We start from the raw sequence: 13,614 nt of genomic DNA, 5'->3' as shown, positions 1-13,614 counted from the left end.
CCTAAGCATGGTGACAAAATGCCACACCATCATCCACCCCTGAAAATACCTCTCATTTTGTAACAGGACAATTCCAGTAATCTTTTCTTGGTATTTGTACAGTTTAATTGTATTTAATTTGGTAATCTGCAATTCAGCCCTATTGCAGGGGTAATTTATAACTGTGCTAACAGTTAATAACTGTTAACAGGTAACTCCTCATAACTGTGATCAGGAGAAATGAACTCAGGAGTGATTGTTCTCAACTCCCAAGACAAACACAGTTTGCACTCAGACCTGAGGTCAGGTAAAACTCTGATTTGTGCAGGCCTGTGCCAGGTTCTGGCTGTGGTGCATGGTTGGTGCCCATGGTCCAGGCTTTGTTGGGGTGTTCCTCCCCCAGGACAAACCTTTGTCTCTTGCCTTTGCAAAAAGCTTCACATTTCTCAACATCTGTCACAATCAGGACATCTGGGATTTAAACTTTGCTAGGGGATTCAGTGCTCCTGCAATGCATGTTGGTGTTTGCTATGTCTACTAGCACAAAAAAAAAAGAATTTTATCTGTTAACCTCTTTGCATGAGGCCAATTGGAAATTTTATTTCTGCTCGTTCTCTGAATTCAGCTATTTGAATGTACATTACTCAAACATGCAGTTTCATCAGCTGACCCAAATCTCAAAATGCAATTCTTATTATATACATGCTAAGGTAAGAACTGAAAATCAGCACATCAAATTATTGATGTTAAAAAACTACAGCCCAAAATAACCAAGAAACTAAGTCACAACTCATTGTGCTTTCCACACTTAATGAGTCACTTCTTAAAAGGCACAAGGGCACAAGACAGGTTAAAAGCAGTGAGGCTGCCAAGTAATGCTTTTTCCAACTGGGCATTTCAGATACAGATCCACACAATTCTGAATGAATGCAGAGAGCCCAGGATCTGAAAGCAGCACACCAAAGCCTACATAACACTGTGCCATGACTCATTTATCTGCCTTCTTCACAAAATAAACTTAAAATCAACACATCCTCCCTCCCCGCCTGGTGGTGCTTAGAGAGCAGCTTCCTGTACCTCAGACATGCATTGTTCTTGTTTTACAGGTGCTTCCTCTCCCCCTTCCACCCAAAGAACTCTTTAAAGACCCAAAGTACAATTTCTTGTCACTACATGAAGCTACATGCAAGCATAAATGGATGTTGTAAAAAAAATGGAACACAGTTTATAAAGAAAAACCTCAACCCTCATCCCTTCTGAACTGTAACAAATCCAAGTGAGAATGAAGGAGAGCAGCCTTGCAGGTCCTCTGGCATGTGCACAGCTCATTTTGTGTCTTTGAAGAGAGAAGCCTGCTACTTTCAGAACCTGATGTTCATGCAAAAATCTCTGGGGACATTCAGGATTGAGCACAAGTGAAACTCCATAGCTCAGCAGTGCCATTTGGGAGAATGTGTAAGCAAGTTTGATGGTGACACTCTCCAAAAGTGATGACAAACCTGAAGAATGTCAGTGCTCCAATTAGCAGCAGGTCTAACTCGTTCTGTCCAGACTGGGGGACACCAGATTTCCAAATTCCTGAGTCCAAATGTGCCACTCCTGAAACCCCCCCGGGGCAGGACTTGGGTGTGCACAGCACTGAACCCCCTGGAAAGGAAATGGAGGAAGGTGCAGCATCCTCCCAGCCCTGCTCCTCCAGACACTCAGGAGCCAGAGCTGCTCACACACAGCAACTCCCAAGGGTGCTGAGAATCTCCTTCCTCCCTGGCCTCATTTCCTGGACCTCACTGCTGAGCCCAGCATCCTACCCCAACTGTGGCAGCTGAAGGCACAATCCCATTTAACCCTCTCCTTTTTCCAGTCCTCCTTGTATTTATTAGTATTTAATACCCATTTTCTTTCAAAACACCTAAGTAGAAATTTGATAAATCCTGTTATTCCACAGTTTCTCTGTCCCTGCAAAGACACCACCTTCTTATGGCTCCTGTAAAACTTCTCAGCCAAAGCACTGCCCTCTCCTGCCTTCAGCCCCTGTATCCCAGTGAAGGAAGGACTGACAGCAGGGCACTGCTGTCCTGACACTGAGGGTCTGCACCTTTGATTTTATGCATCATATACCACCATTATATGAACAGTCACCTGAAATCCAGTGTCATTTCAACCTACTTCTCTAACAGGTGTTTACTATTAAGGGACTATCTAAGATCTGGTATTTAGTATCAAAGGGATGCTAAAGTAGAAATATCTGGCAAATTCATCATTTCCAATTTATCAATTCAATTCATCATTTCCAATTCAATATTACTGGATAACCTTTTAAAAGCACACGGTTTAATTTGCTAGGATGGAAGGTCTAGGTCATCTAACCAGCTGTGTGATCTGTCTGAAAAACAGACTTAAAAATATGCAGCTATTTGGGTTCTTTAATCACAAATTAATTATGAAGTCCTCATGGTCCCCCATCACCTTGAACAAGGAATCAGCAATGAACCAGCAAGAAGCATTTAACTCACTGTAGGTTAAAGACAATTCAAAGAATTCTTGACAAAACTATCACAGGCTGCAGTGTACCTTTATCCTTGCAGTGTACCTTTATCCTTGCAGTGTACCTTTATCCTTGCATTCCCTTCCTATGCTGAAGGTGCAGCCTTTTCCCCTACTCACAGCAGTCCAAAAATCCTACAAGTGATGCACAAACACTTCACCAAGTGCAGAGATTGCAGCCATTAGTCATGGGAGCACAAATGCATTTTCTTATCAGAGTATGTTCCAAGCATCTATTTTTATCAGCTGCTAAGATACTGTAAATTCCACTGGTTTTCTTCCCCTCAAGAACACACAGTCTACAGCAGGCATTTAACTCTCCTGTCCTCTGTTGGAGAGGTCAGGTAGCATTACCTGGGCCAGAGACTTTATGCTGGGCAGGAAACTCAGCTTCCAGTCAAAGCAGAGAGGAAATGAAAAAATGGCAGCTTTTGAAGCCAGTTTGAGAGGGGGTAGATGTGTCTTTGGGTCTGTTTAGTTTGGTTTTTTTAACGTGGTCATCTATAGATTTGAAAGCATTTCTATTTCTCTATGAAGTAGAAGTTTCATTTCTTGTGTTCTCTCTTGAAATGGGGACCAGGAAGCACCTGGTGCATTCTTCTGTTCCTGTCAAACAGGGACAGCACCTACAGAGCCCCACTGTCCAGGGACACACTTTGCTCACAAATCAAGTTAACTGCAGCACTAAAACCAGAGCAACACAAAGAAAGACACTGCAAATTAGTGCCTAAACTCCCTAAGCCCCAGCTCTCTGTTTCCCTGAGGCCATTGGCAGTCACCTACCAGTCCAGCCTGGCCAAACAAGAGCTGCACAGCAGTTTTGCAGGCTCCTCTCCACGTGGAAGGGCAGACCTGGTTGAGCACTTCAGTGACAGGGGAGTCGTCGCGGGGGGTGAGTCCATTGTGGCATCCAGCTTCCTTGATCAGCTGCAGCATTGTGTGCTGCAAAAAGAATAAACACTCTGTGCTACCAGCACACCAGTCACAAATGGTACCAGCAGGGCTTCCAGATGGATTTCTCATTGTTCTGCATGCTTTTCAAACTGCTATAATGTTCTGCAACCTCTTTATATAACAGGAGAGTTCCACTGCAGAACAGAAATATGGGAGATTGTCTCTGCTCTTTGGAACACAATACTGCTCCAAAATCATAAACAGTATTTCTGCTCATATTCCTGCAAACCAGATTAATCAAAACTACAAAAAGCACTGCAAAGGCAACAGAAAAGCACCATTTTGAGCATTTATTATTTCTTATTATATTATTTCTTATTAGAGTATTTCTTAATATAACTTGTTATTTCAACTCTTTCAGGAGGAAGGAACTGGGTTTATCTTAAAAAAAAAGTGAAAGTGTTGATTAAAATTGCCCAAATTACTTCTGAATGGACATATTTTTCATTTGTTTATACTGAAAATACAATTAACTTTTCCATAACTTAAAATTCTTTTTTAAAAATTGATTCCAGTTTGTAGGATGACATCAAAAGGAGCTCTGTTACAAAGTATTTTTTTCAAGTACCTCCCTTAGTACCAGGCTGGGCTGACTTATGTGCGCACCTAAGAAGATGAAGGCTCTGAAATGCATCACTGGCTGGGGAATCTGTAAGGGCTCACTTTCCTCTGCACTTCTTCATAGCTAACACATCTCTTTTCAAAAAGTTCCCAGAAGCTTCATTGCATCCTAGATCTCTATGCCTGTTACGTCTGTGCTTCTCTCATATTTGACCAAAATTGCTCAGGTGGTCAAAATGTTATCAGAAACAGGTGTAGCCCTACAATGTTATCAACATCCTGTTTCCACAGGAAGCCAGGCTGAAAAAAGGCACTTTTAAACACAGGCTTGGCATGGAACCTCTATTACTGTTGTTCTCTTCATTTTAATGGATTCTACTCTTTCTCCTCCCATCCTTATTTGTGTGGTTAATTAGGAGTTATTACCGTTTTCAGCTTCAGGTTTTCTGGTGCAGACTCATTGAAGGAGATTCCTTTCAGAAAATGGGTTCCAATCTGGACAGGGACAGTGGGCAGCTCACACTGAATGGGCTGAGGTGGAGTTTGTCTCCTTCCTGTTTGCTGAGCTTCAGCTTCACTGCAACAGCCCTGCAGGGCAGAACAGATCAAACAGAAGAAATGAAGACATTAGAAAATCCTAACGTGGGCCCAAGTGTTTGTGTATTTTAAGTACCCTTTGCAAGGTGAGGAGGGATGAAAGAGAGCAGGTTTAGCAGATCCTACCTGCAGACTTGCTTCAATTGCTTTTGGGTTCAAGTGGAAGCCAGCCTTCATTGCATATTCACAGTGACCCAAGCTCTCCAGAGCCACCTTGTAAGCCTGCCATGAAACAGAAAGTTGAGACAGCACAGGTGTGTCAGCAAGGAAGGCAGCACAGTCACCGTGCCTGGGTACAGCCAGGGACTGGCACAAGGATTCACCCCACCCAGTTCTATGGCATACACACATTTATCATGCCAGACTCCTAAGCTGTAATTGCCAAACACCTCTGAGCTGTCTGTGATACACAATTCTGCAGGAGCACACTCCTTCCCTATTGCACTCCTTGACCCACTGACTGCACTACATCATGCACATGAAAGCAGCAGACTTGAAAAACCACCTGCAAAGCACTGTCAATTTTCATGTTTAGCTCTTTGAGCTGATGTTCAGGGATGGCCACAGTCTGTGAGCAGAACAGCTGCTGAACTTCAATTCCTGCCAAGCATCCATCACAGCCTCTTTCTCGCAGCCGAGACGTGGCCTGCAATGTAAAATAAAAACCCAGGGTGAGGAGGGTCAGCATGAAACCAGGTCAGGCTTAATTAAACTTCAGAAAAGAACAAAAAAACACACAGACTTTAAAATCTTCTACAGGAGATGAGAAGCAGCACCTGGGGGAAAGGACCTGGAGGAGACTTTATTCTAACTTACTGGATTTCTACTGCCACTGTGGAAGCAGAACTGATGGAACCTGTCCAGCACATGGGTGTTGCAAGCACTTGGGCTCAGCATTGTTTCTGTTACTATTTCAGCTCCCTGTCAGGACCAGGATCCTGTTACACAGCCCACACCATGGCTGTGCTTCCCTGAGGACAGACTTGTAACTCCAACACAAACAGAAAATATGTTAAATCATGTCTGCAAGCACTCCTGTGTTCACAGGATGACACATCTCATAAAGTTATGGGTGACTATGTGGTGCAATTTGAGAAGTGCCACACAATGCTAAAATCAACTTAGCACAGCAAGAAAATAGCTTTGTGTAGTATCATTGTGAAAAACAAGAAATAAGCCAAATATCTACTTTTAGCTGTAAAATCCTACATCATTGAGCAGGGTAAAGCAAATAGATGTGGGTTATTGTCCAGTCTAGAAAGGAGTCTTCCTCTAAAGCAGGATGTCCAAATTGGGGCCTTCTGGTACCACAGCCAATGGACAGACAGGGGCTCACCTGACAGACAGAGTTACTGCATTTCCCAAAGCAAACCCTAAGGAGCAAAACCAGTTCTGAGCTACTGCCAAAGCATCACCTGAAACTTCACTCTGGAGCAGCAGTGCTCTCCTGCCAGAGAGGCTGATTTTGTAGGAAAACAGTGGATTGCCTTCCACGCCAAAGGAAAAAATTGGCAAAGATTTCAGTATTCCAAATCCACCTTCTATTAATTTTTTTTGTATTAGTCTAATGATGAGAGAGATTTTATTTATTTAGAAAGCACATATTTTTCTTATGCAATCCTGGTACCCTGCACAAATACTCCAAATCAGTCATTTCAGTCAATCAAAAATTCAGAAGTTTCTTCTATTGTTACTTTGGAACTATGGAGAATCTGTATTTTATCTCTCTCCTCCCCATGTGTGTTTAATACAGGATTTGATTAGTACAATACTTGTACAAAACTATTTTGAAATACAGGTTTTTTGTATTTCTGAAAAACAGAAATAGGTGAAGTGGGATGCTCAAAAGGTAAAAAATAAAGTGAAGGCCCTTGATTCTGTGAAGTCAAGTTTAATTTTACTCACAGTTTAAATAAATTTGATAGCAATTGCAGGGCATTTCTAGAAACTGCAGTATTTTTAAGAAGCTAAGTATATTACACATAAAATTAATTACTTTTATGCCAAAGAAGTACAGCTATACCAGGATTAGACCTGTTACAATTATCTGCAATGCACCTAAAGCACTCCCAAATCCCTATTTTACCCAGTGAAATAAATTTATGCTGCAGTAAAAATCACAAATAATCCCTCTGCATCCATGTAATTCATTTGCTTGCCTGTACCTTGCAGATGTTAGTGGTAAATGGAGACCTTGACAAGATTTCTACTCAGGATGAATAACAAACCATGTGGGCCAAATGAGACTGCACAAGCACATGCTCCAAGCCACTGGATTTAGGGAAAACACACACTCTGTGTCTGAATCCATTCTATCTGTCAGTCTCCAGGCTCCAGGGAAAGCAGAAAACCTCATAAAACTGAGGTTTCATAAATGTCTTTATAGAGCACTGGTTTGGGCTGGCAAAGTAAGGATTCCACAGGGGACAGGTGTTGGTGAAAGCACAGGTCCAGAGAGTGGCACATTTAAGTAACATGGGTCACATTCCAACAATGGATGGATCAAGCAACATCAAGCTTAACAGCATGAAGACAAAAACATTAAAAATTACCACAAAGATTACCATTAAAGTATAGAATAGAATTTGTGCACAAAATTTGAGAGAAATAGACATTATCTAGATTATTTTTCATCAATGTGCTCTGTTTTCACAAAGACTTGTCGAGGTTTGTATTTTTAATTCTCATAGTCTGCCCTATTTGATAACAAAAATCTGTTTGCATTGTGTGTGTGCTCCTTATGTTCACTCCTATCACAAAGAAAACTTTACACAGGGCAATCATCACATGAGTAAAATGAGTTTTAGTGTCTGAAACCAACTGTGCCATGTTTAAACAAATGCAGCATGTGTTTAAAATCAGGTATTTTTTCCTTTGTTAGGACACCCAGGCTTTAGGTTTCACTAAGTCCCCTGTGCTTACAGCAAGCCCTCCATACCTCTGCTGCTCCTCTCCATGATCTTATTGCATCTTCCAGCTCATTTGTGGGGCTGATATTTGAGGCTCCAGTGCCACTCATGTTCTTCCTCTCCTGAGCTACAGCTTCAGCAAAGCAGGAGTGAGCCACTGGCTGGACCTTCTGCAGGGCCTGGGACAGGAACTGGAAGTGGACCTGCATCACTGTCAGGAAACAGCGCCCAAGTACCTGTGGGAGACCAACAAACCACTTCAAGCACACAGAAGAGCTCATGGAAGTTTCCCTTCTTCCTTTTTGTTTGGTGTTTGTGGTAACAATCTATGTTAAACCTGATTTTTTAAATTAAAATAATGCTTCAGATCATAAGAAAGGTATGATATTTAACCATTTGCTTAAAATAATAAGTGAGCATTAGTTTCTATGAATGAAGGGGACACCAGAATAATTCTGAGTCATTTTTAATTCTATACTCAAGTTCTGACTACTTGAGGAATGAAAAGCTTGCTCAGTTACTTGGCAAAATCAAGCACAAAAATGGGAATAGCATATTATCACAAGGACCAAGTCAACACCAAAACCCACCTGCACAAAGCCCTGGCTGAATTTCTGATAAAAACCCAAAACAGCAACAACAAACCAAGAATCACTTTAAAACATTAAGATAAAATGTAGGAGCTGGCCAGGCAGAGTGGTGAAGGGCAGGCAGTGGCATCAGCAGCCTCTGGCCCCATAACCCGCACAAGGTGCCCAAAGCTGCAAGGTCCAAGTGGCACCAGGGGACAGAAGTGCCCTTGGGACACTGCAGTGGCTCCTGCCACGCTCCAGGAGGGCAGGGCAGGGCAGGAGCAGGGGCTGCCCGGGCTGAGGCAGGAGATGCCACCCCTGCCCCTGTGCCCAGGGACACTCGGGCACCACCAGCACAGGAGCCTGGGGCAGGAACAGCAGAGCCAGCACCCAGGGACAGCCAGGGACAGCCAGGGACACCCGGGGACACCCTGCAGAGCCAGGGCTCCAGCAGGAACTGCTCCATCTGCCCCAGGGCTGCGCTCCCTGGGCAGGGAAAAGCTGACAAGTGTAGAACCAGGGAGCTGCAGAGAAAGGAGGATTCTCCACATCACTGTAAAAAGTATTTTTACTTTTCAAAGTGTTATTTTTACTTTTGTTTTTAGTAAATTTTACTTTTATTTTTACTAAAAAATAACTTTTCAAAGCTATTTTTACTTTTCAAAGTTATTCTAAGTGTTTCTTTTACAGAGTTTATCACACAAAGCCTTTAAAATGTTATTTGACTTTGATTTATTAAAAAAAGACTCAACTTGAATTCCATTTTAGGAATAATTCATAAAATACACAGATAATGCACAAAGCCATTGTGCCTTGGAGCCATTAAATCATCTGCCTGATTTTCAGCTACATTCTTCTGGAATAAAACTATTCAGACACCATGTATGTTCCTGGCAGGGCTCTCCAGTCACAGCTCCAGTTATATATGCATTTACTATCTGCTTCAGAAGAACCAGTGGTGGCAATGCTTTTTTCCACTGCATCCAGACTCCTTTTGACATTCCATTCTGGTTCAATCACTTCCCTTCTTTGTACAAGGCATCAAATTAAACATTTTTGGTACTTTGACTGACCTCTGAAAGTGGAGCTTGCCTTATTAAAAAAAACAGTCAGCAAATGATAAAATAAAGAAAACTCCAACTTTCCTGGGTATGAGATTAGAAAGATTTATAAGAAAAGTGCAGGAAGAGGCAACTGGTGATGTGAATTATTTCAGTGTAGGCAGAATGCAGTTCTCAGGGGAAGATGAAACTATCACTCATTAGGAATTTCAAGCTGATTAAATTTCAAAGAATATTTAAGGTACAAAGGTTGAAGCTTCCCCAGTCTGGGAATAATGCTCAAAATAAACAAATTATTTAGGTTTTAAGTGGCAGCACACAACATTCCTACTTATAACTTCCAATGTTAAACAGTGGAGATAACTAAGAACATCTGCTTTACTGAACTTTTACTTTTGTTAGAAAAAAATCCATTTCAGCCTTCCTCCAGAATGGGAAAGGATGGTTTAAACTGCTTCACTGTCAAAGTGGTGGAGGAGTTTTGCACTGTTAAACATTCCCTTTGGATGGATGGTAGATGCCAAATTCATTTTAAGGCTTTAAAGAGCTCACTTGGTCAGATTTTCTGCCAAAGAGCCCCAGCTTTGCCTTACTCAACCTGCCCCAGCAGGGCTGGGCACTGACCCTGTGAGAGCAGGCAGGGAACCTCTGCTGCTCACCCTGAGCAGATGGATGCAGCTTTCCACAGACACCACCAGGTCTTCTGCAAGTTTATTTGGCCCACTCTCCATGCAGGAGTGTGTGACTGTCCTCCTTCAGAGCAGAACAAACACAAACCCCCCAAACTGTGCAGGAATCCAGGCTGAACTGGAATCACCTCAGGTGTCAACCACTGACATTTCCTGGGACTGGTGATGTTTCCTTCGTTGCTTAGATTTATTTCTATTGCATCATGAGGTCTTCAGCTTCCAAACTTTTTGTCCCACAGGGCTCAGCTCCAGCACCTTGACTCCCCTGACCTGTGTCAGGCAGGACAGCTTTGGCTTTGGTCAGCTTTTGTCCCAGCAGAGCCTTACCTGAAGGAATCTCTCTCCTCCTGCAGCTGGAAGCAATGGGATTTTTGGTTCCCCACCAATGGGAGCACCAGAGATGAGGTGTTGTGTTGCTCTGTCCCACTTTATTCTCCTAATGGGGGCACACAGTCAGCTTTGGAATATTGCACTGGACAAAGTGCACCCAGAATTGCCAGTTTTACTGCAAACAGGGATGCCATCCAAACTGCCTGGCAAGAAAATCTTGTACAACAGATCCCCTAAAAGAGAACACTGCCAGTAATAAAGCAGCAAATAGCAAGTGTCAGTCCCCCACATTTGATACAAACACTGGCTTGCAGTTCTCCAAGTGCCATTTTATGCAGTAAAACTTGCTTATTTTTTCCCTTTTGGCTATTTCCTTAAACAAGAATTCTCAAAAAGCCAAACACCACAAGAGAATTATTCAGTGGCTTCCCCTAAGTGTCCTTGGCTGCCACTGAACTGGTGTGCCCCACTATGAGCCAACAACCTTCCTGTACACGATCAGAGTGGGCAGAATATTATTCATTATTACTACAGAATATTATTCATTTTTACAGAATATTATTCATTTTTACTACCCAGCAGTACCAAAGAGTGATCTCACGAACAGAACACCTCCAAGGGAAGGCTCAGTCCTGCCCATGGGCTGGAATCACCTGCAGGCTGAACCAGATTCCAGCAGAAGCTGCAAGACTTGGGAAACCCAACAGACTCATTTCTTCCAGCAGTGACCCTAAAATCCACTCATGATGATCTGATCTTGCCAGCTACTGAAGTGGTCACTAGCATTTAGCAGAAAAACAATTAAGTGTGAAGCATTTTAAAAATAAAAAGCAGCAATTAAAATGTAAGACAAAATATTGTTTTGCTACCAACAGTTCCTCAACACAGAAGAGTCTGGAGCCAATCCCTGAAAATCCCAGGAAAGAATAATTTTAAAAATGGTTCAATTTGGCTTTACAATGTTTGCTCGGGAAAACCTACATTTAATATTTACTCAGATATTTTTGTCTCGCAAGATTCTTGTTCAAAAAATCTTAGGCTATTTTATACACATAAAAGCCAAAAATTATCTGTATTTAATACAAAACAGAGCACCCAAGAATATACCTGGTGCCCATCCATGCTGCCCTTTTGTACAGGAAGGCAATGTGGACATTCCTCTCATTACTACCACTTCTAAGGCAATACACAAGCCTTGTGTAACTAAAAGTAATTCTTTATATTTTGCAGTACTGAGGCTTCTGCAAAGCTTCACAAGAGATGGAGAAATATACTTACTTTTACCAGTTTTACTCCTCCCTATGGATTTGCTTTAATGCTTTTATTAACAGAGTGGAGAGTTACTGCATTCCCCCAGCTGACAAACAGATATGGAAAACACCCTCTCATTTACCCTGATTTCCAAGCTGTTCCTCACCCTTACAGGCACAGAATACCCAAGAATTCAAAGGTGTTTGAAAGGGGAAGAGAAAAAGAAGAAAATAAAAACCAGCATTTGCATTTCTGAAATTAAGAAACCTTGGGAAACTCCATCTGCCACCACACTTTGATCAAGAGAAGCCACCTTCTTACACAGCCTGGCAGACAGCTCTGAACTAGCAAGCTTTGTTCTCAGTAACAATAAATAAATTAAAACCTTCATCCTGTGGTGCTATAGCCCAGGGTGCACATGAGTTTCCAGTCCAAATTCAAGTCAGTTTTGATCACCAAAACTTAATAACTTAACTTCTTAAACTTAAACTTAACTTGTATACTCTTATTATAGAATAATAACTCAATAACTCTTCTTAAACTTAAAACTTAACTTCTCTTGATATTGCCCTCCCTGGGCAGGAGACAAAGACTTGTGGCACCTGAGGAAAGCCACAGCTCCCTGCCTGATTCCTAAAGCCAAACCTGCTCTGCTTGGACTTCTCATTCCCCCCAAAAGCTGCAGCCTGTGTTAAACAAGGTTTAGGAAAACTGCATTTCCCTTAGCTGGGCTCACACACAGCCTCACTGTCAGGTCCTGCTCCTGAACCTGGGGTTGTGCCCCAGTGCACCCTGAGTTACAGCTCACCTCCCTGCTCCCGTGACACCATCCCTCAAACAAGAGCCCCTGCAGAGCCTTGCTGAGGCTCCTGCTGAGGAGCTGCCCCTCGGGGCTTTCACCACCCCCAGCTCTCTCTCAGAGCTCTGAATTCTTTCAGTCACCCGCTAGAGAAGCTGACAAAGCACATTCGGATACACCTGTACTCCCCTCCTGGTATTTTCCAGGGAACAATTCCATTGCCTCACACTCTTCCCCCATCACTTCCCTGTTCAGTGAACTCTGATGAAGTCAGGCAAGCCCTTTATGTTTTTCTGCTTACATTGTGGGTTTTTTAATCCTGCTGGCAGTTTTATGAAATGTTAACTTCTCTATCCACCAGGGGGAAAAAAGCAAACCACTTTTTAAATTGAAATTTCAGCATCAACAGCTGAGTTTTCAAACCCCAGAAAAGCACAGTGGGAGAGGATCTCACAGGTCACCCTTCTGTCCCTAGCAAGGAGAAATTTCACCTAGGTCAGTTTTGCCAGAGGCAGGTTTAACCTGTTCTGTCAGCTCTGCTCACTACCCTTTGTAGCAATCCACATCAGTGCTCCACTAACAGTACAAAGGATTTCCACAGCATCTAACGTGAACCTTTCCCTCTGAAATTTAAGTTCCTTGCTCCACCTTACATGGACATGAAGAACAGACACTGACATGTTCTGGCAGCTTCTCACATACCTGAGCAATTGTGATTTTCCTTCTCAGCCTCCTCTTCTGCAGAGGTCCTCCAGGTCCTATTTCCTGCATATCTGACCACTCCTGCTCCACTCCTCTGGCTCCCTGTTTCTCAGCAGTGCTGTGCACCTGCACTGCTGTGTTTGAGGCCATAATAACCAGTGAAGAGTTCAGCTCTTGGCTCTTGCAGGTTAGGGGTGTGTTAAATACATGGTAAATGTCTCTTTGCACAACAGCAGCAGCAGTGATTTATTATTTCCAACTGCACAACACTGACTCTTCCCCAGCACATGACCCCCACGAGCCCTAGGACTGTTCTCCAGCACTGCTGCCCAGTGGGCTCCACTCCTGAGGCTGAAAATGTCCATTTAAATATTGCAACATCCATCTTTCCCCTCTGAATTCCATCCCAACTGCAAAACTCATTTGGCCAAGATTATTTTTAGTTCAGCAGGTCTCCCAGCATACTTGCATCCTGTGCTTTCAAGTCACCTACAAACAAATATATTCCTGTACTGGCCTCTGCCAAGGTCCATTCCAACAGTGAGCAGCTGCTGCTCCCTGGGCACAACCATCCAACCCCTGTGCTGCAGAATTCACTCACCCACAGTCCTGAGTGACCCACAGGAGGGCACCCACCTGGCACAAACACTGCTGAGCAAACCCTCC

The 13,614-nt window shown here is 42.9% G+C and overlaps 1 protein-coding gene across 1 annotated transcript in view; it reads right to left on the bottom strand.

Moving 5' to 3' along the window:
- GARRE1 (granule associated Rac and RHOG effector 1) overlaps positions 1–13,614 on the bottom strand; it is a 63,192-nt gene that overhangs the window by 17,889 nt on the left and 31,689 nt on the right. The window contains exons 3-7 of the mRNA XM_066557267.1: positions 7,574–7,780; positions 5,141–5,281; positions 4,762–4,857; positions 4,465–4,626; positions 3,307–3,465 (exon numbers count right to left, since the gene is read on the bottom strand). Coding sequence (XP_066413364.1) covers positions 3,307–3,465; positions 4,465–4,626; positions 4,762–4,857; positions 5,141–5,281; positions 7,574–7,780 — 765 coding nt within the window. The remainder of the gene's footprint in view (positions 1–3,306; positions 3,466–4,464; positions 4,627–4,761; positions 4,858–5,140; positions 5,282–7,573; positions 7,781–13,614) is intronic.

Source organism: Molothrus aeneus, chromosome 11 (assembly GCF_037042795.1).
Source record: "Molothrus aeneus isolate 106 chromosome 11, BPBGC_Maene_1.0, whole genome shotgun sequence".
Lineage (NCBI taxonomy): Eukaryota > Metazoa > Chordata > Aves > Passeriformes > Icteridae > Molothrus > Molothrus aeneus.
Note: the sequence above shows the minus strand (reverse complement) of the source record. Positions and strands in the feature narration are given on the sequence as shown.